The sequence below is a fragment of the Chamaea fasciata genome, unplaced genomic scaffold (genome assembly GCF_029207755.1).
Source record: "Chamaea fasciata isolate MVZ Bird 193981 ecotype frontalis unplaced genomic scaffold, bChaFas1.0.hap1 SCAF_26, whole genome shotgun sequence".
Taxonomy (NCBI): domain Eukaryota; kingdom Metazoa; phylum Chordata; class Aves; order Passeriformes; family Sylviidae; genus Chamaea; species Chamaea fasciata.
The window spans coordinates 3,331,908-3,352,442 of record NW_027094111.1 but is presented as its reverse complement, the minus strand read 5'-3'; the positions used below and the strand labels follow the sequence as shown (position 1 = coordinate 3,352,442).

At 51.0% G+C, this 20,535-nt stretch overlaps 1 protein-coding gene across 1 annotated transcript in view; it reads right to left on the bottom strand.

The window, feature by feature from the left end:
- CSMD2 (CUB and Sushi multiple domains 2) overlaps positions 1-20,535 on the bottom strand; it is a 248,493-nt gene that overhangs the window by 132,655 nt on the left and 95,303 nt on the right. The window contains 1 exon segment of the mRNA XM_066204225.1: positions 5,940-6,052. Coding sequence (XP_066060322.1) covers positions 5,940-6,052 — 113 coding nt within the window.

The window sequence follows — 20,535 nt, the reverse complement described above, 5'->3', positions numbered from 1 at the left end:
CTAAGACAAAGCTGTCAAGGAAAATTACCCATGTAACTAACGAGGGGGTTTTAATCGTGCTGGGTTCGGTTTTTTTGTTGGTTTTTTTGGGGTTTAAAAAAAAAAAAAACAACAAACCCCTGTTTGGAAGAGCTGCTGCAGGAGGCTCAGACAGGGAGAAGCTCCTTGAAGCTCACCTGAGGTGCTGCTTTGAGGGGTGCAGCTTCTCACTCATATCTCCTCACAGCTTTTGGCTTTCTCTTTAAATAAAGCAGCAACAACTTCAAACTCAGGGGCTGCGTTAGCTGGAAAATATTCATGAGGAAAAGCTGCTGCTGCTCCTGTCTTCCTCACCAGCTTCAATCTGTTCAGGGCAGCTGCCTTTTTTTATTAATTTAAGAAGGGAAAAACTAATTAACAGCAGGCTGCTGTCAAAGCAAATCGAACTCTTTGTTTCTTTTTACTCCAAATCCACCTGCAAGTGAAGCAAGGGGGGGGAAAAAAAAAAGCAGCAGGTTTTGGGATGCCCCAGAGGTCCACGTGGATGGGAATCACAGGATATTTCCAGCCTGATCTCAAGGTTTTTAATAAATGTGTTATCAATGGATCAAAAGAAAGGACTCGGGGCTACCAAACCTCACATTTTTGGGGGTAAAAAAATCAATTTCTGCTTCAAATAAAATAGTGACAGACCGTCCTGCAGTGATCCTCCAGCTTTTTCCATGCAGACAGAGGGATAAGCTCCCCAGTCCCAGCCCAACATTCCCTCCCAGGTGATAAAACCCCGGCAATTCCAAGTTTCCATGGCCGAATTTGGATTTTGATCTGAATTTTCCAAGGATGTGAGCCAGGACTGTGCAGCCTCTCAGTCCCTGCTCTGAAGTTGTGCTTTGGGGCACGATCAGTGAAGGAGCAGCTTTCTAAACTAATCCCCATTGCCGTGTTCTCCACTGCACATCCCCTTATCCAGCCCCCAGGGGATGGTTCCGCTCTCCGCACAAACAAAAGCTCAGCTCGGATGATTTGTGCACGATAAAGGGAACTTAGAGGCCAAGAAAAGCTCCCCATGAAGTGAAACCTCACCAGAGCTGATGGTGGCACCAGGGGTGGGATGAGACAACTTTTCCATCAGGACACAGCAGGGATTTCCCCAGTGCTGAACATCCCAAAGGCAGGAGAAGGCTGTGGAAGGTGGCAGGGGGTGGAATGAGAGGAAATTCAAGGTCTCTTCCAACCCAAACCATTCCGGGAATTGACAATTTGGATACACCCGGGCCTGGAAATTTTTCAGGGACACATTTCTAACCAAGGTTCTTCCAGAGCCAGATCCCATCCAACAGTCATCCCACTCCAACCCCACTCCTGATGGAAAACCCGGCCCCCAAAACCCCACAGCAATGGGAACAGCCGCTCATCACCCATCCCAAAATTCAGAGCCCGAGCTGCAGCCCCAGGAATCATCTCCTCCCCTTGCTGCACCGTGTCCCTTTCCAGGAGAACGGATAAAGACGAATTGGTGAAGATAAACTGATAGAGAGAGATCGCTGCGTGCTCTCCTCCTCATCCTTCATTTTGGAGCCCTAATGATGGGAGTCGGACTTTACAAATGACTCCATTTAGATCAGAACCGGAGCACAGCAAAGCACCACTTGTTTTCTGCCTTTTTTTTTTTTTTTCCTCCCCCTAATTAAATAAATAAGAACAATTCTCCCACTCCCTGCCCTCAAAAATCCGGTTATTTGAAAAATCCACTTTGTTTGTAAATTGGAATGTGGAGCAGCACTACAAAGGACTGTGTCAGGATAATTGGATGAACAGAAACTCCTGTTTTCTGGAGGGTTTTTGCTGCTCTCACACATCCAACAGATCTAATGGAATACTCAGCATCCTGTCAGATTTGAGAGATGACATTACAAAGCTCTGCCAGCACGCCAGGCAGGCCGGGCTGTTCCTTTTAAACCGCTTCGCGTTGCTCTAAATGAGAATTTAAGCAGACGTTTATTTATTTTTAATTTGGAAAACGGCGTTTCAGCAACAACAACAAGGGGGAAAAAAAAAAAATCTATTCCGTGAAGCTCTGCTCTCCTTGTCGGGGGAATTGCTGTGAAATCCAGATCCTGCCTGGATCTCCCCCTCCTGCTGGGATGATTCAGCAGCACCTGGGATACAGCAGGAGGCTCACAGGGGTTCCTGTCCTTGGAGGTGAAGAGAAACCCCCTCAAACACAACTCTCGGGAGAAATCCCTCTTTCGGCAGCCTGAGCAATGGATCTTTGGGAATCAGAGGCTGAAAAAGCACCGGAGTTGCCCAGAATTGCCCAGGAGATGCCACAGGTCACGTGGCAGGAGCTAAAAATCCCTCTGGAACCCAAGGGTGTGAAACAGGATGAGGAGTGGGAGATCCAAGATGAGGAAGATCCAAGATGAGGAGTGGGAGATCCAGGATGAGGAAGATCCAAGATGAGGAGTGGGAGATCCAGGATGAGGAAGGGAAGATCCAAGATGAAAAGGGGAAGATGAGGAAAATGAGGAGTGGGAGATCCAGGATAAAGAGCAGAACATCCACGATAAGGAGTGGGAGATCCAGTATGAAAAGGAGAAGATCCAGGATGAGGAAGGGAAAATCCAGGATAGAGAGTGAAAGGATTCCAAGATGAGAAATGGAAGATCCAAGACGAGGCAGGGAAGATCCAAGATGAAAAGGAGAAGATTGAAAATGAGGAGTGGGAGACCCAGCATGAGGAGTGGGAGATAAGGATGAAGAGTGGAAGATCCCCAATAAGGAGTAGACGATCCAAGATGAAAAGGGGAAGATCCAGGATGAGGAAGAGAAAATCTAGGCTAGAGAGTGGAAGATCCAAGATGAGGAGGGGAGGATCCAAGACGAGGACTGCGAGATCTGTCCAAACTGCAGCATGGACAGATCAGTGGATCAAAGCCACGGACGGGGCTGGGAGCACCCTGGGAGGTCACTGCCCACAGAAGGGATGGAACCGGCTGGGGTTTAAGCTCCCTACCAACCCAGCCCATTCCAAGATCCCGTGACACCCTCACAAAGCCATTTCTGTGTCTCCCACGGGCAGCAGAGAGTTCCCCAGCCCCTCCCTGGGGGAGGCAGCTCTGCTGGGATCTGTCCTGAGCCCGGCTGGAGCTCATCCCATTTATCTTCCTCCCGGAGGGAAGGGAAGCGGCCGGGGCGGGGAGATCGATTAAAGCTGCAATTATGTGTTGGTAACAATCAGCTCCAGAGCAATTAGGGGGCCAAGTTCTGCCATAAAATATGTGCAGAGAGAGGGGCAGCAGCAGGAGCCAGGGCAGCATTCCCACCTCTCCGATTCCAGCCCTGCATCTCCAGCCCCTCTGACAGGGGGGACACTCGAGGTGCTGCCACCTCACCTGATTAAAACACTTCTATGTCGTTTTCTTCCACCTTTTTGAGGAGACAGGATGGGGAAGAACTTAAAATTTAAAAAAAAAAATTCCTATGCATGGATTTCTCCCAGTCCCTTTGATTTCCTTACACGGGGAATGGGGGAAAAGCATTTGCAAAAATCAAGATTCACCTTAATGAAAGGGAAAAGGGGAAATATTTAACTCTCCCAGGAAGGCAACGAAACGAATTTGCCGTATTCAACAAGAGCAAAAAAAAAAAAAAAAAATAACCCCCCTCTCCACAGCCTGATTGCATCTAACCTTGCTTTTACATTCCTAAAGTGATTTCCAAATGAGGGCACGGATTAGGGAGAGCGGGGAGGGAACAGACAGCGAAGGTGTTCTGCAAAACTCGGGATCAATTTAAACAAGCTGGAAGGGAAATTGTTTTCTTATAGATTATCAGCAAAGCCAGACCCCGTCCCAGAGGACGCAGAGGGTTCGTAAATGATGTACAGACACGTCTTCGGAAAACAGACAGCGAATCAGAGCCACGCTAAAGCCTCCCCTTTCCTGCTCCTGGCCCCATCCTCATTCAGCTCTCCTGATGAAAAATGCATTTCAGCTGCTGTGCTTTCCCGTGGAATTACACGGCCTGTTTTGTAGGGATTTATCTCCAGTGAAATATTTATGTCCGAGGCCAGGTTGTGGAAAGGGTTACAGGGAGGTTTTTAAAGTATCAGCATCTCCTGTCCTACAGATCCAGACACCTTCCCTTCATGCCCGGGAGCTCTGATTGCTCGCCTGCTTGTTTTGCTGCTTTTTTTTTTTAAGCCTTGGAAGGCAGAAAAAAAAAAAAGCTGCCAAACTCCATGAAAAACCAGCAGGAAAAAGGAGGGCAGGTCCCCTCTGGCAGCTGGGCCGAGGTCCTGCCTGGATTCCAGCTCAGGGACGGGGAGTTCAGTTCATTTTTCAGCACTCAATCCCCAGTTCATTCCCTCCGCCGGCGCCGGGCGCGAGACGAGAGCCCCCTGACATTTATCTAATCACGGGGAATTAGAACATTCATCCTGACTTGGCTGTGGAGGGAGAAAAGCTGACTCAGACAGGTGCTGGGGAGAAAAGCAGCGATCCCGACAGCCAGGGAATCCAAAGGGAAGCTGCTTTGCTGCTTTTCCCAGGCGTTTGTGCTGCACAGCAACAACGAAAGGGGTTTGTTTTGTTTTTTCCTTGCAGTTTAAAGTGGTTTACAGGTTCAAGGAAAGCAGGGAAGTTAAATAATGATGTGGTTCATGTGTTGAGGGGCTGACAGCGCTGCTAAGAACAACCTGGGAACATCCAAACGGGGCAGCTCCAAGGAAAATCCTTGCCCTTTCCCTTGATTCCAGAGCTTTTTTCCCAGCAAAGGCCTCTTGAGAGGAAAGCTGCTGAGCTCCCCTGAGCCCAGCCTTGGGAGGGTACTCAAAGGCATCCCTGCTCCTTCCCTGACTCACTTCCCCTCTCCTGGATCCTGCCTCCAGAGGATCTGCACCCACAACCTCCTTCAAAGACACCACAGGGAATGGTGGGAACACTTCCAAGGAATCCGCTCCATCCATTCTGCTCCCACCAGGAGCTGCCACAGCCTTGGAGCAACATCTTCACTGCCACAAAGGATCTCCTGCCCCTCAACAGCACCTCAACTTCCCAATCCTGAAATCTTTTCATCCCAATCCTGAATTCTCCCCTGCCAGGGTGGGGAGGGGCAGGGCTGGAATTCCCAGAGAAGCTGTGGCTGCCGCTGGATCCCTGGGGGTGTCCAGGGCCAGGCTGGAGGGCAGCTGGAGCACCCTGGCACAGGGGAAGGTGTCCCTGCCCATGGCACTGGATGGGTTTTAAGGTCCCTCCCAACCCAAACCAGCCTGGGATGTTCTGTGAAACCCACACTTGGGGAATTTCAGCTGGAACTGATGCCTTCAGTTTTATCTTTGGTGTATTCCAGGTTCTGTGGTGCCCAGGGGTGCAGCTCTGAGCTCACAGTCAGTGGCACTCAGCTCTGCACACAGCAGGGACACAAAACAAATCCTTCTCCTGCTGCACACCAAGGACAGCTGGGACAAGTCTCCAGGCCCAAAAGCACAAACAAGGGTGGGCTGGAGGGAGGAACGAGAAGGATGGGACAGCATCACCTGGAGCTGGAATTGGACAATTAAACCCCAATGTGCAAATGGACCAAAACTTATAAAAGTGTGAGACCTCGTGACTGTTTGTCCATTTTGTGCCCATTTTGTGCCCATTTTGTGTCCATCTTGTGCCCATTTTGGGTCCACCCTGGGTGCAGCCCTGGCCAGGCTCTTGTCCTGCCCAAGGTCTATCCTAAAGGCCTTTTAATAAATATCAGCTTTATTCTTATAAATATATAAGAATATTATATATATTCTTATAATAAACCTCTACTTTATTCTCCAGCTCTGCCCAGTCCCTGTTCCAGCTCAGCCTTCCCAAGGCGTCGGAACAGCAGCAGGATCACGCAGGGAGGCAGCTGTGGGCTCCTGGGAAAGCTGGGATGGGTGAGGCTGGGCAAGGACATTCATTTCTGCCTCTCTTTACCTTGGTACTGGGCACTGAAGCCCTTCTGCCTGTGGTTGCCGTCGGAGGTGAAGTGGAGCCGCAGCCAGTTTTTGCTGCTGATCACAGGGGCGGGCAAATTCATCCCGGTGAACCTGCAAGAGACCGAACAGCCACGTCAGGATGATGTGGGAGGGACCCCCCCAAACCCGCCTCTCCTCCTCCCCCAGGAATTTGGGCTCCACACACCCAAGGAGAGCCCCCTCCCCACTTCCAGCCTGACGTTCCTGCTGGGATTCCCATCTGAGAGCCCCGGGTCTGTAATTATGCAGGTTTCCATTCCTGTTTCCAAAGGCAAAGAACATTTCCAGGCTCACGCAGTTCCTCTCTTCACATTTGGTTTAACTCCACTACAAAAAAACTCTGTTTATTTGAGCTCAGGAAGGGAAAGGATGGCAGGAACCTCTTCATTTTTTTATTTTATTTATGACCAATCCCAACCTGAGGAAGATTCCAGCCAGCAACTGAGGTGGGCAGCTCCAGAGCCCAGCAGCACCCCTTATATCTATTTATAATTTTATTTCCTTTTAAAATATGATGTTGTTCGCTTCATTTCACTCCCGCTCACAATTCCTGGCTGAGTTTTGTCCCAAGTTTTAGACTGGAACAACATTTTCCCCCAAATCTCAGCACTGGGACTGAGGCCCACAGTGGTGACCATCACCGTGGTGGGGACACCAAAGCTCTCAGGGAACCCTGGCCCCTGTTAATGAAAGTTAATTATTTAAATCTGCAATTATCACTTATTTAAAGATTACTGGAATTTCAACCCCCATTCCAACACCTTTTATTGGCCTCCAACACCTTTTATTGCCATTCCAGCATCCATTTTTGCCATTCCAACACCCATTTTTGCCATTCCAACACCCCCTGCTTTTTTTAATGAAGGCCAAAGGATCCCGGGAGTCTGTTCCATCCGGAGGGTAATTCAGATTTGATTATTAAACATTTTTTAGCGGCAGACCTGGCAGCCCGTGGAGCATCTGAAGAGTCCTTCAGTCACCCACAGCCCATCCAGAGGCGACCTCAGCTCTTCCAAGTGGGAGCCAGGCTGGAATTGGCGGCGTTAATTAACGGCAGAGGGGCTGCCCTGTGCTCCTGGCTCGTTAATGAGCTGGCAGGGTGATTAGTGTATAACTAAAGCATCTCTGCCACCTACAGTACAATCCAAAGCCTGGATTATCCCGTGCCCGCATCCTGCAGCGCTCTGAGACATTGGAAAACTGGGCTGGAAGGTTGTTCCCAACTGTTTCTCCGTGGATTGTTCCCATCCCTGTCCCCAGCCCTCTCAGGAGGACGAGGTGGGGCAGGAATTGATCCCCTGAGGCTTCCTGCCATCCTTGGGCAGCTGAACTCATTGAATTGGGAACTTTCTCAAACAGCCCAGTTCAAACAAACAGATTTGGGGCCGGGATCGACCATGGGATGCCTCAAAGCCATCCTGAGGGAGTTCCCCTGGCTGGTTTTTATGACAAAACCCTTAAACTCAACACTCTCACCCCCCAAGGGCCATGTCATGGCTCATCCCGCAGCAGCAAACTCCTCGTCAATAACCTTTCGCCATGCAGAGCCACGTTTCCCTTTTCACAGCTGTAATTCGATTGCCTGAGATTAAAAACTAGACAACGCTGACCCAAAGCTGCCTGAATGAGGCTCAGCTTCCCCTCTCCCCCCTCCCTGGTTTTGATCAGCGCATCCCTGAAGGGTGGATTGAGCAGCCTGAGGACTGGGAATCCACGGACACAGAAACTTCCATCTCCACACGCTCACGGAATCACAGAGGTTGGAAAAGACCCGCAGGACCATCAAATCCAAGCTCTCCTGAGCCTCCTTTTCTCCAGGCTGAGCCCTCCCAGGACTGACTTTCCAGACCCATCCCACCATGATCTTCCAAGGATCCCAAACACTTGAGCTGTTAAAATTCCACCAGCCCAGTGAACAAACACTTGGAAAATCAATTGGAAAACAATAATAGATGGCACCTCCTGCTGCCTTTGCAACAGCAGGAAAAATTCCTGAAGGCAAAACCAGGAAAAGGGACAAAAAAAAGAAAAAAAAAGAAAAAAAAAAGAAATCATCACAGCCCCGGTGCTCTGCACCCACAGAAGATTTAGGGAGAAGGAAAACCTCTCCCTGACTTTCCTGCGTGGAATTCTTCCTCAGCTCCACGTGTCACTTGCTCAAGACATTCACAGCTTGAGATCAGCCAAGAAATTCCCATCAGCTCCTTGTTCCCAGGAACACCCTGTCAGACTCTCCCACCCCACTCTGTTCCCTAGAAACTCCCTTTGCTCTCCCCTTTCTCACCTGAAATCCAGCAGGAGAATTCCAGGCTGGAGTTTTCCAGCCCCAGACTGGCTGGGAAAAGGGGTTAAAATGTTCTGGGTAAGAATCACCAGGGCTGGAGCTCAGCATTTCATGGAAAACCCTGTTCCCACCTGCAGCTTTTCACCAGGAGCTTCCCACAGGCCTCAAATAAATGATCATTAGGCGGCATTAATGGTTAATTGAGAATGAGATGTTTAATTCCAGCTGCAGGGCCTCGCCATGCAAACGCCCTGGCTGCTGGGGATGGATCCCAGAGGGAATGGCAAGGATGCTCGGCTGGGAGGAGAATCAGAAAACCAGGGAATCATCCCAAATTTCCCAGCAGGAAAGGTCTTCGTTTCATTTCGTGTTTTCCTTTGCTGTCACTGCCCTGCCCCACCTGAACCCTGTTCAGCCTGAGGAAAAAACCTCATCTCCAGCAATCGATTTTATCTCAAATCCTTTCCAGCAGCGTTTTCAACCTGGGATGTTTTTCCCTTGAGGGACACCGAAGCCTCCGCATCAAACACAATTCCTTTATTCATAACGGGGAGGGGTTAATGCCATCAAAACTCCTCTTTTTGGGAAAAAGCACCGAAGTGAAGCCTTCTCAACTCTTCTCTTTATTTCTCTCCTTGCTCTCTCTCACTTCCCACCGAATCCAGGCATTAAATATTTCTCCCATGCCCTCCCCTGGCACAATTAGTATGGCTGTACATGGCTGGCACTGATTGCTCTGCATTCACGTCCCATTATCTATTTACAATCCCAATTCCTGCTTTAATTTGTTTCCACGCGGAGAGGAAGAAAAGGAAGGGAGGGGAAAAAAAAAAATCAATGAAGTGTCACAAAGTGAAGCAGAAGCACGGGAGGAGCAGAGGGAGATGTCTGCACAAGGATTTTGAGCGCCCTGAAATTTGGTTGTCATCACTTTGGCCATCAGCCCTTCTTAAATGGACCCAAAGACAATGAGAATTCCTGGTGTGGCTGCTGCAAACCCAGTGCAGGAGTCAGAGGTCACGACCAAAGGCAGGAAGTCCATCTGAAATCCTGTTATTTCGAGGGAAGCATGTGGAGATGATGGATTTAAGCATGAATTTGAAGGTGCCCTGGTGCCCTGCCCAGAATGAGGGTGCAGCCAAACACCAGCTCCAAATAAAAGCAAAGGACATCACTGGGGAGGTTTTATCTTTTTTTTTTTTTTCCTTGAACTGCTTTTGTTGATTTAATTTAACCTCTCTGTTCATTTCATCTCTGATTTGACACCCCCTTGGATCTCCGCTGATAATCCCTAACACCAGCCAGACTGGGTGCTGGCTCCTCCTGGAGCCTCCCACACAAATTCCGGGGGAACCTCCCTGAAATTTCATCTTCCTGGAGCTCAGATCCACCTTTTCCTGCCCTGGATGTGTTTAACCCAAAGGGAGACGCACTGGAGTGGCTGGGAGGAGGAGGAGGGGAGGTTCCAGGAGCATTTCCAGGGATGGAGGATCCTAACGGAGATCCAAGAGCATTTCCAGGGATGGAGGAGTCAAGGCTGGCAGTCAACATGAAACCCAAGGAGAAGAAGACACCTGGATCATCCCTTGAAGTGCCCCAGGACAGGCCTGGAACAGCTGGGATAATGGAAGGTGTCCCTGCCCATGGATGAGGTGGCACTGGATGCGATTTCCGGTCCTTCCCAACCCAAACCATTCTGGAATTCCACGAGCCACGGCTGGATTTGTGAATTGCTGAGGGCACAGAACTGAGCCCAGCCCAAATTCCACTCTGAGCTCCATCCCCAGCTCAGCCAGAGCCTCTTTTCCCCCCTCCCAGCCTTTATTCCGCTGATATCCTGCCAATTCTGATTCATTTCCCTCTCACCGCAACTCAGGGACACCTCTCAGCAGCTCTTTATCTCCCTGTGTATTATCATTCACTTCACCTGTATTTTTAACTTTTCATCCAAACCTCTCCTCAAATTATCAGGAGAGCTGTACCATTAATTCTGAACATCTTACTTGAGCTTGTCTGCTCTCTTAAACAAAATATACTTAAGCACCTCTAGACCTCATTTCTCGGCCGCAGGAGACATCTCCCTCACAATGGATGGACTTTCACATGGAAAATGAATAATTAGATCCAGTTATTGTTCCTCCTTTATTGCCGCAGGGCTGGGAGGAGCACTCCTGCATCTTAACTCTGCTCCAGAGCCTGCGGGAAGTGCAGGGAGAGATCCCACATCGCCCCACAGCTCGGGGAGCAGCAGGTTGGGCCATGGGAATCCTCTGACTGCAGGGAATTCTGTAAAAAAACCCACCCTACAAACAAAGAAAACGAACTTTTTTGGACCAGTCAGGGATTTCCCTTGGAAGGATGTGCCCCCTCCAGGCCTCCCAGTCCCCTCCTTCACTGGAATGTTTTCAAGACTGGAATTGCCCACTGGAATGGTTTTAAGACCCACCCTAACCCCAAGGACAGACTGAAACAAGCTTTTTTCCCTGCAGGAGGAGCAGTGCACTCCTCATTTCCCAAAAAGAACGGGAACTACAAGGTCTGACCTCCCTTTCCTCCTGGAATTTCCAACCTCCTGATGTCCAACCCGAGTGCAGAACAAAGCCGGGTCCTGGCAGGAACTCAGGAGGAACCTCAGGTGAGGAGATGTCTCCTGCCACCGAGAAATGAGGTCTAGAGGTGCTTATTTTATTTAAGTATCTTTTGTTCTAAGAGAGCAAACAAGCTGAAAGGAGATGCTCAGAATTAATGGCACAATCCAAGGGCAGGCCTTGGAAGTGCCCGGGGAGGTTTGGAGCTCCCTGGAGGCGTCCAGGGAAGGGCTGGATGTGACAGTCTGGGCTGGTCACAGGTTGGACTGGGTGACCTTGGAGGGCTTTTCCAACCTCAGTTATCCCGGGAAGGAAAACAGGTTCTTCCTCCTCCTCCTGTGCCAGTGCTGCAGCCACAGGCAGACCTTTGGGCTCCACACAAAACCATCTAATTAATGAATGCCACCCTCGCTGCTAATTACCCCGATAAAAAGAAGTCAAGTGACAGAACCAACGCGCTTCCCAGCCTTGGTTCCAGTCACACCACAACGAGGTGACAAACACGATTAAATCGATTCCGTTCACAGCAAACCACCCCTGATCCAGCGACAACAAAACCCCAACTGAGGCTCCCCAGCGCTGCCTTGCAAATCCCCCCGCACCGAAACCTGCTACGGCTTTATTAGAATTTCCTCTGAAGCCCGTGATATCAGAGCTGCAGAGATCGTTCTTCCCCGGGCAGGCAGAGGGAGATGTGCTGATAAGGAGAAATAAGGAGATAAATAACAAGCAGCGCCCGGCGCGGGGCAGCCTCACGGCCGGCTCTGTCACCCTAACGATGCACTTAAATTCCATTAAACCTGGAGTTCTGTTGACGAACGGGGCTGGGGAGGGCAGGCAGGAGAGGAGAGGGGGATGTTTCAGCCCACGAAAAGCTGCAGAGGGAGCCCGAGAAGCTGCGAGGGGGAATTTTTGGAGCTGCATCCTGGAGGTTTTCCAGCTCACCGGGCACAGAAGTCGCTCCCTTTGGGGACCCGAGGCACAATCAGGTCACCTCAGCTGCGCTCCCAGACGCGCAGGAGGCACCGGGGATGTCACATTCGTAACCGGAGAGGCTCGGTGGAAGTGACAAACTCGGTGAGAAGTGACCCCCTGCTTGGCGGCAGCTCCAGCGGGGTCACAGGGTGCAGCCCCTGCCCCGCTCCCTCTGCTCCTGGCAGGAATTCATGTGACATTCCCGGAGCAAAAAGGGACGCGGCCACACCTGCACCCGTCACCTTGTAAGCCCCGTTCCGTGCCTGAGGTGTTCTGGTTTTCTGAAATTCTTTTCCCGGGGAATTTTCTGTAAACAGGAGAAATGTTTTTGTGAACTGTGACTTTGTTATTCATTCCTTTCCCGAGGAGGGACATTTCTTCTTGATGTCCCCCTGCTCTGACCCATGTGAGTGAAGAGGTTTTGCCTTTGTGTCACCAACGGAATTGGTCTGTGTAAAACAGTATAAAAGGGAGACACATCCCAAAAGTCAAGGAGTCATTTTCAGCCTTCTGAATCTCCGAGTCTGTGTCGTTGTGGTGTAAAACAGCGACATCACCCCTCAGCTCCAGAAGGGAAAACACCTTTAGGATAGAGGGGGGAAAGGAAAATCACGTTGTAAAGGAGCTCTCCCATCCCTAAAGGATGCCACCCCATGGAGGATTTCAGCCACCAGTCACCTGTCACTGCAGGTGTCACCAAACCAGCCCAGGTGCCACCTCTGAACATTTCTCTCCTCTGTTTTTTTTTCATTTGTTTCTGGAGTTTCTACAAATCTCTTTTACAGCACAGCAAAAAAAAAAAAAAGAAAAAAGAAAGTCCCAGGAACCAGGAGCAAACAAGATTTGGGGAGTGAGACTCGGCCTCCTGACAGCTCCATGAACAACCCGCCGGGATTCCAGCAGCAGGAATGACACTGGAATGCAAAGCAGCCCCGGGGAGGGAGGGAAGCAGAACCCGGGAGTTCTCCCGGCGATTCTCCCGCTCACCTTTGGCACCACAGCACGGGAATGTCATTGGGATTTTGTGATCAAATCCCAAACCCCTCTCCAGCTCTCCTGGAGCCCCTCCAGCCCCTGAGCACTTTAGGGGAGTGTTTCCATGAGCTTTTGGGCCTGACTGAAGCACCCAAAGCCCTTTTCCCTCTCCCTCCCTGCTCCTCCACGTGCCTCTTCCAGCACTCCCAACCCTCTGGGAAGCCCTGGAATTGTGTCCTGCTCCAACCTCCAGCTTTCCCATCAAAGAAAAGTCCCTTCCCTCCCTCCCTCCCTCCCTCCCTCCCTCCCTGTGTGTTCCTGTGGTGCCTCCATCAGCCTTGACATTCATCTCCCTGGCAATTCCCTTCCCCAGAATTTGTTCTGCCCTGCTGGGAATCTGTGTCCAAACTCGGGGTTTTTCACAGCTGCCATTCCCTCCACGAGCCACAGGTGATGGAAAACTGTGCAGGTCCCATCAGCAAACAAGGAAATACGAGCTGGAGGTCTGTGGAATCAGGATGGGTTGGTTTTTTCCTTTGGATTAAGTTTTCGAATAGGGATTTAAAGGAAGAAGGTTGGCCTCAATTTTTCCTTCGTGGTAGGAAGATGGATGTGGAGGGCTCCAGGACATCCTCCAAACTCCTGCAAATTCCTCAAATTTTCACTCAGAAATAACAAGCTCAACCCTTTCCACTGAGGCAAAAAGTTGTCTCCACCCCCTCTGCTCAGTGCCCAACACTTGGGAGAAGATGTTTTCCCACCCAGCTGAGATCTCCAGAGCCAGGATTCAGCTTTTCCACCACAAGCCCCTCACAAAAAGGCCTCATTTAACTGGAAAACCAACGGGAAAACATCCCAGCAGCATCAGGGAAGGGGTCAGTGCCAGGAGCACAATGACACAGGTGTGGAAAGAGCAGGAATGTGCCCACGGAATTGCATCCACACCTTCCCAGCAGAAATGCCCCCGCCTCCAGTATAAACCGTTAATAAACCAAAGCCCCCGAGGTGGCTGCAGGGCCAGTGGGAGGCAAAGAAATCATTCAATTCCTCTCCAAGGTCACCCGAGTAAACGAGGCCTCCCTGAAGATTCCCCAGGCTGAAATATCCACGTCGTGGACGTTGTAACTCCAGACAAAGAGAGAGGGAGATCAAATATTGGGAAAGCTCGGGGAGAGGGAGCTACAAAAGGCAGGAAAATCCAGCGTTGAGCCAAACATTGGAAGGGATTCAAAAGGAGCAGAAGGGAGGAGGAAAAGCTACAGATAAAGATTGTCTCACACGGGGACCGTGTTTACCTTATTAATTCCTGATCCCCCCCGAGGCAGGTGCTTGGGATTGGGCAGGGATGGAAGAGAAGCTGGGCACAGCTCCCAGAATTTCCCTGGGAGCTGCGGATGTGGCCCAGCAGGATCTGTGGTCACACACAGAGGTCAGCACCCAGTCCCCCAGGGGACCTGGCCAAGGTGACACGGCTGGGATGGCCCCGAGCCCGGAGCTGGGGTCACACCTTGCTCTGCAAAACTCAGCCCCACACGCTGATTTCTTTGTGCTTCTGGCGTGGAAAACATCCCTGTCCCCGTTTTTTAGGGTTTTTTTTTTTTGTTTGTGGTATTTGGGGGCTTTTTTGTTTGTTTTTGGGGGTTTTTTTTGGGTTTTTTTTGGGGGGGGTTTGGAGTTTTTTGGGGGGTTTTTTTAGGGTTTGTTTGGTTTGGTTTTGGTGGGTTTTTTTTTTTGGTGGGGCTTCTTGGGGGATTTTTTTTGTTTGTTTGTGGGGTTGGTTTTGTTTGTTTCAGTTTGGTTTTGCGTTTGGTTTTTTGTTTGGTTGGTTTGTTTTGGGGTTTTTTTTCTTGGGGGGGGGGAGTTGGGTTTTGGGTTCGTTTATTTTTTTTTCCAGGTCCTGCATTTACCCAGCCAGCAGAGACTGGAGAGGATTAAAGATCAGCATTTCCAGGACCTCCTCACAATTTTTTACTGATGTCACCAAAGTGCAGCAGCACTTCCAGGTCATCTCTGACCCCTCTCAACTCCAGGGATCATCAGGCACGAAGCCTTCTCCCATCCCAGCTCCTTCCTCCTCCTCAATCCTGTCCTTACAAAAATCCATTTCTCCACAGAATCCCAGCGTGGTTTGGTTGGAAGGAGCTCCAGGATTACCCAGCCATGGGCAGGGACACCTTCCCCCAGACCAGGGTGCTCAGAGCTCCCTGTGGCCGATTTACACTAAAAAAAAAATAATAAAAGACAGCAAGGAAAGAGATTATCCGGGATCAGCGAGAGGGGTTTTTCTGAGGGAGCAAAGCCCGGGTAATGATGATGTTGAAGGAGCAGTCGTTTGCTCCCAAAGGTCCCCCAGGTAATTCCTGCAGTGTCTCCGGGAGTTTAATGCACGGCATGGATTATCGCAGGGAAGTCTCTCAGAACGAAGCAGATCCTTAACTGGCTTTGACATTGTCATTTTCCACCGCGTTGTTCCTGCAAAGCAATAAATCCTTCCTTTGCCAGGGTGTGGGAGCCCTGTGAGAGGTGCCAGCCACCAGCTGAAGCAAGGAACTGTTCAGCTGAATTCTCCTTTCTGCCCCGAATTCCACCTTGTCCTCAATGACTCTTAAAAAAAGAAAAAAAAAAAAAAAAAAGAAAAAAAAAAAAAAAAGGAGGAGTTACCTGCTTAAAGCCTGCAGGAAGCTCTGAGATTTCATTCCCTGATAAACTCACGCTGGAGCTTTAATTTAACAGCAGCAGGGACAGGAAAGGTGCTTTTCAGTAGCTTCCACTCAATGAAACCGTGAGAGAAATAAAACTTGGTTTTTTCCCCTTTCACTCCTTTTCAAACTCATCCTTTCCAACCCAGCTTTGGCTCTTCCTGCCAAGAAAAGAATTCGTGAGAAGCTGTTTGCAGCATCCTATTTATTTAGGGAACAACTGAGTAACTGGAGCAGGAGAGCACAAAACAGGCCTGGCCTTATCATTTTGGGTGAATCCTTTAGAAAACTCCATTTTCAATGTGTTCGCTGTCGAGAGAATTCCCGGAATTCACCACAAGTGAATAAATTGTTGTTTCTGAGGATCAAGTGGCACCTTCTCAGCAGCAGAGAGAGTCCATCCAAACATTCCAGCACTCACTCAACTCCTTTGGAGATTCCTTGGCGGAGAGCTCTCAGAAAAGGGGGAGAAAATCCTCATTTTAAATTCCACCTGCCCCTGTGCCCCCACCTGCAGCCAGCCAGGAATTCCCAGGTGGGATTAGGAAGTTCCCAGGTGGGATTAGGAAGTTCCCAGGTGGGTTTATCAAGTTCCCGGTGCTGTTTGTTTCCTCCTCAGACAAAAGATGCCCGATGCACTCTGGGCCATTACAAAACGCTCATCAAAATCTCCACGCTGTGCACAATCCCTATTTCACACCTCAGACAGGGAGAACAGCCTGCCAAATCCCAAAAAAAAAAAAAACCAAAACCCCTTCCACCTGACAGTGGCAAAACACGGGAAGGAGGCAGAGAGAATCAGCCAAGGTCACACAGATGGATTGGAGCAAACGGTGGGGTCCAGAAAGAGCCATAAATCTGAGGGGTTTCCAGAAAAAGCCATAAATCTGAGGGGTTTCCAGAAAAACCCATAAACCTGAGGGGTTTCCAGAAAAACCCATAAACCTGAGGGGTGATTTCACGTGCAGAATGCCCCACAAAGCATCTGAAACTCTCTGCTGCACCCCAGGCTGGGAGGAGCGAGCGGCATTCGTTAATTCAGGCGCTTTCACGCTGGCTGCCTGGTCTCAATGGGTTGTGGAGCCGGGACACAGGAGCAGCAGAGATTTCACTGGCACAAATCCCAGGGCAGCCTCTGCCAGGAACAGCTGCTCGCTGTCTGGGAGAACCAGAGCAATCCTTCTTCCCCAAGTCTTACAGGAGCAGCAAGAAAGGACTCGCGGAGCTCAGTGCTGCATTCCTGACGTGCCAGGCTGTCCCACGAGCTGGGGACAAATCCAGCAGGGCCAGGAACTACAGGAATGAGATCTGGGGAGCAGCATGTTGGGGCTGGGATGTTCCCAGGGAGAACAGAACAAATCCAGCACGGGCAGGAGCTCCGGGAATGGGATTTGGGGAGGAGCAGCCTGGGGCTGGGATGATCCCAGGGAGAACAGAACAAATTCAGCATGGGCAGGAGCTCCGGGAATGGGATTTGGGGAGGAGCAGCCTGAGGCTGGGATGATCCCAGGGAGAACAGAACAAATTCAGCATGGGCAGGAGCTCCGGGAATGGGATTTGGGGAGGAGCAGCCTGGGGCTGGGATGTTCCCAGGGAGAACGGGACAAATCCAGCATGGGCAGGAGCTCCGGGAATGGGATTTGGGGAGGAGCAGCCTGGGGCTGGGATGTTCCCAGGGAGAAGAGAACAAATCCAGCATGGGCAGGAGCTCCGGGAATGGGATTTGGGGAGGAGCAGCCTGGGGCTGGGATGATCCCAGGGATGCTCCCAGGAAAAACGTGGCTCTGTCTGCACCTCTCTGCTGGACAGACACACACAGGTCACCAACAGAACCTTCTGGAAACTTCTGCCTGAGCACAACCAGTCACTGGTGACGGGCAGGACAACCCGGGGCAAGGCAAGGGCTGAAATCTCCACCAGCTGCTTCCACACTCCCACTCCTCATCCCCTTTCTTATTCCCACTCCTCATCTGCTGCTTCTCCCAGTGCAGTCCTGGGACACAGCACGGGCTGCCCCATCCCTGGGAGTGTCCCAGGCCAGCTTGGAAAGGATTTGGAGCAAGCTGGGATCGTGGAAGTTGTCCCTGCAACTCGTTCCCTGGTGAATGAGAAGAATTTGAAGTTCCCACCCAAACCACTCCAGGATTCTCTGATTCTGTGAAGGGCTGAGAGTTTCACAAGGACACGCGTCAAGGTGGCCTCAACGTTGCCTTATGTCTGAATTAATTACAACGTCCTTAATGAGAACTGAAAATTATTAACTCTGAAGAGCTCCTGAGTGCCCCAGAGCTCTTCAGAGCGGAATCCCAGCGGGAAACCAGTGCTCCCAGGGATGTGGGGGGAAAAGGGTTTGGATGCTGCTGTGACTCCACAAGAGCACCAAGATCTCCTCCAGGGCAGGAAAATGTGGGAAATTCCGAATTCCTGCAGTGCCTGCAGCACCTTCTCCTGGCTGGGAGCTGCCTGTGGCACCTGAGGGACAAGAGCCAGCAGCAGCTGATGGCCACCACCTCCCCTGAGCATGGAGCAGCGCCCACAGCTCATGGAAGTGCTCCTTTTGCAAAGCCAGCAGGTCAGATGTCCCTGGTCAGATCCAGGTCAGATTTCCCCAGATCACAGCAAAATCAGCCCCCACAGAGACCCCAACCAGGAATGGTGGGAGCAGAGGGAAAAGGAGCAGGTGCCACATTCCAGCAGGCTTTAATTTATCCAGGAATCAGCCCCAGCCACGGCCCCAGGAGCTGGAGCTGAGCTGTGCCAGTTTCCCCTGGGATAACGGGATCAGTGTTGGGGAGCCTGGGCAGCTCCAGCTCTCCCAGTGCCTGCATTTATTTCCCTGAACACAGCCCCAGCCTCTCCAGGCTGCCTTTTCCCCACATCCCAAACCCCTCGTGGTCCATTTCCAGCCCTCCCAGGCAGGTCCTCAGGGCACTCATGTCCCCAGGTACCAAGACAGACAAAACCAGCCAGGATGTACAGGTTTGGCTCCATTACAGGGGATGATTTCTGTTCTTCTTCTAAAAATCTACATCTCCAAGGATTTCATCTGTACCCCTGAAGGCAGCTGATGACCACCCAAAATGTTCATTTCACAGGTGATCCCGCTCTGCCCTCGGAATTCCTCGGAACAAACCCCACCCTGATCCAAACCTGGTCTTTCCCCTCCAGTCAGTTTTTCTTTAGCTCAAACAAAAATGGTTCTTTTTACAGAGCCCTGGACAACTGCAGGTGAAAGTACTGCAGAGAGGGCAGAGATAAAAAAACGTTGTTAGGATTTGGAGGACAATCAACACCAAAAAAATGGGGAAAAAAACCCCCAAAACCCAATTGTCCCAGTTGTCCATCAAACTGCGAGCACCATCCTGGACCTGCGGGTACGCATCACCCTTCATGATGACAACTCTATCAAAAGTGCCCTCGAGTCCTTTCATATTTGCTGTGTCACAGTTAAATTATCAACAAGTACAGGCAGAAATGGATTTTTACAGCCGGGAGATTAAATTACACACCCTCCCCTCGCTGTCTCTCTCGTGAAAATCCCCAGAACAAACAGCAGGTGCGTTAGGACAGAAATCAAGGCGGGGTTTGGGCTGTTCTGCTGACAAGTATCACCCAAAAATCACCCCCAAAGCACAGCGGGCAGCAGGGGGAGGGGGTCACCTCCCTATCAGGGAAAAGCAGACAGCGAATTCCACCCGAGCACAGCTGCTGGCAGGAAATATTCCTGGGATCAGCCCTCCCTGAACCTCTGTTATCTCACCCGCCCAAATCTTATCTGGGGGACTCGTAGCTCTCCCACATTTACATGCAGCCTTCCTCCCAAATCAGCTCCAGCGTCCCCTGCCCTCGCTCACAGGTGGCTCTGCCTGTCCCTTTCTGTCCCTCCCCGCCCTGGGGATGTCAACGGAGCCCGGCTCCACCTGAGGACAGGCTCAGGATGAAGCACAGGGATGCTGGTGACAAGGTCCAAGTGCTTGCACGGCCACCGGGTGCGGATGGCACAGGGAGGGACCCCTTCCCTTCCCTTCCCTTCCCTTCCCTTCCCTTCCCTTCCCTTCCCTTCCCTTCCCTTCCCTTCCCAGCCCCTTCCTGCTCTCACAGGGATGAATTTCTTCCCAACATCCCACCCAAATCTCCCTTTCCCAGTCCGCAGCAATTCCCCCTCATCCTGTCCCTCTGTCCCTTGTCCCAAACCCCTCTGCAGCTCTCCTGGAGCCCCTTCAGGCCCTGAGGACTGTGTTCCATCAGCTTTTAGGCCTGACTGACGCATCCAAAGCCCTTCTCTCCGTCTCCACCCCTGCTCACCAGAGATTCACCAGGGATGGACAGGGACAGACAGGGACACCCAGGGTCACACAGGGACACTCAGGGTCACAACAGGGTCACCCAGGGCTGAGAGCCCCTGTCAACATCTCCTCAGTCCCAGCTCCCTCAGCCTTTCCTGGGCACGGAGCTGCTCCAGGCCCTTCCTCAGCTCCAGGAGCTCCCTGTCCCCTGCTGTCCCAAGGATCCCAGAGCTGGACAATCACCCCAGATGTGCCTCACAGGGCTGACAATTTACATTTTTAATTCCCACTGAGGACAACAACCTAGAGCCCAGCTGATCCCACCTTCCTCAGAGGACAAAAGCCCCAGGAATGCCCTTGGCTCCCTTCTCCCAGAGGCCCTGGGGTGGTCAATACCAATAAAAAATCCACCTGCAGAGCTTTCAGCCTCAAAGGCCGATTCTCCAGGCGCTCTCCTGCAGTTCCTCTGTAACGGCATTTTTTAATGGCCGACCCGAAGGAACCTAATCCTGCAATTATTCCATTTAATGCCATGTAATGGCTGGGCAGCTTCCTGGGATATGGGAAAGGAGAAGTGTGGTATAATTGCATTAAAGTGGGAAACAGGAGTAACTACTCGCATTAAAAAGGGTCGGGAATAAAAGGCAACATGGTGTGAATTGTAGGGGAAGGAAGGAGTTTATGACATGCAGCTGAAGGTCTGGCAGCTTTCAGCAGCACCATTCCCCTCCTGCCCCTCTCTCTTCCC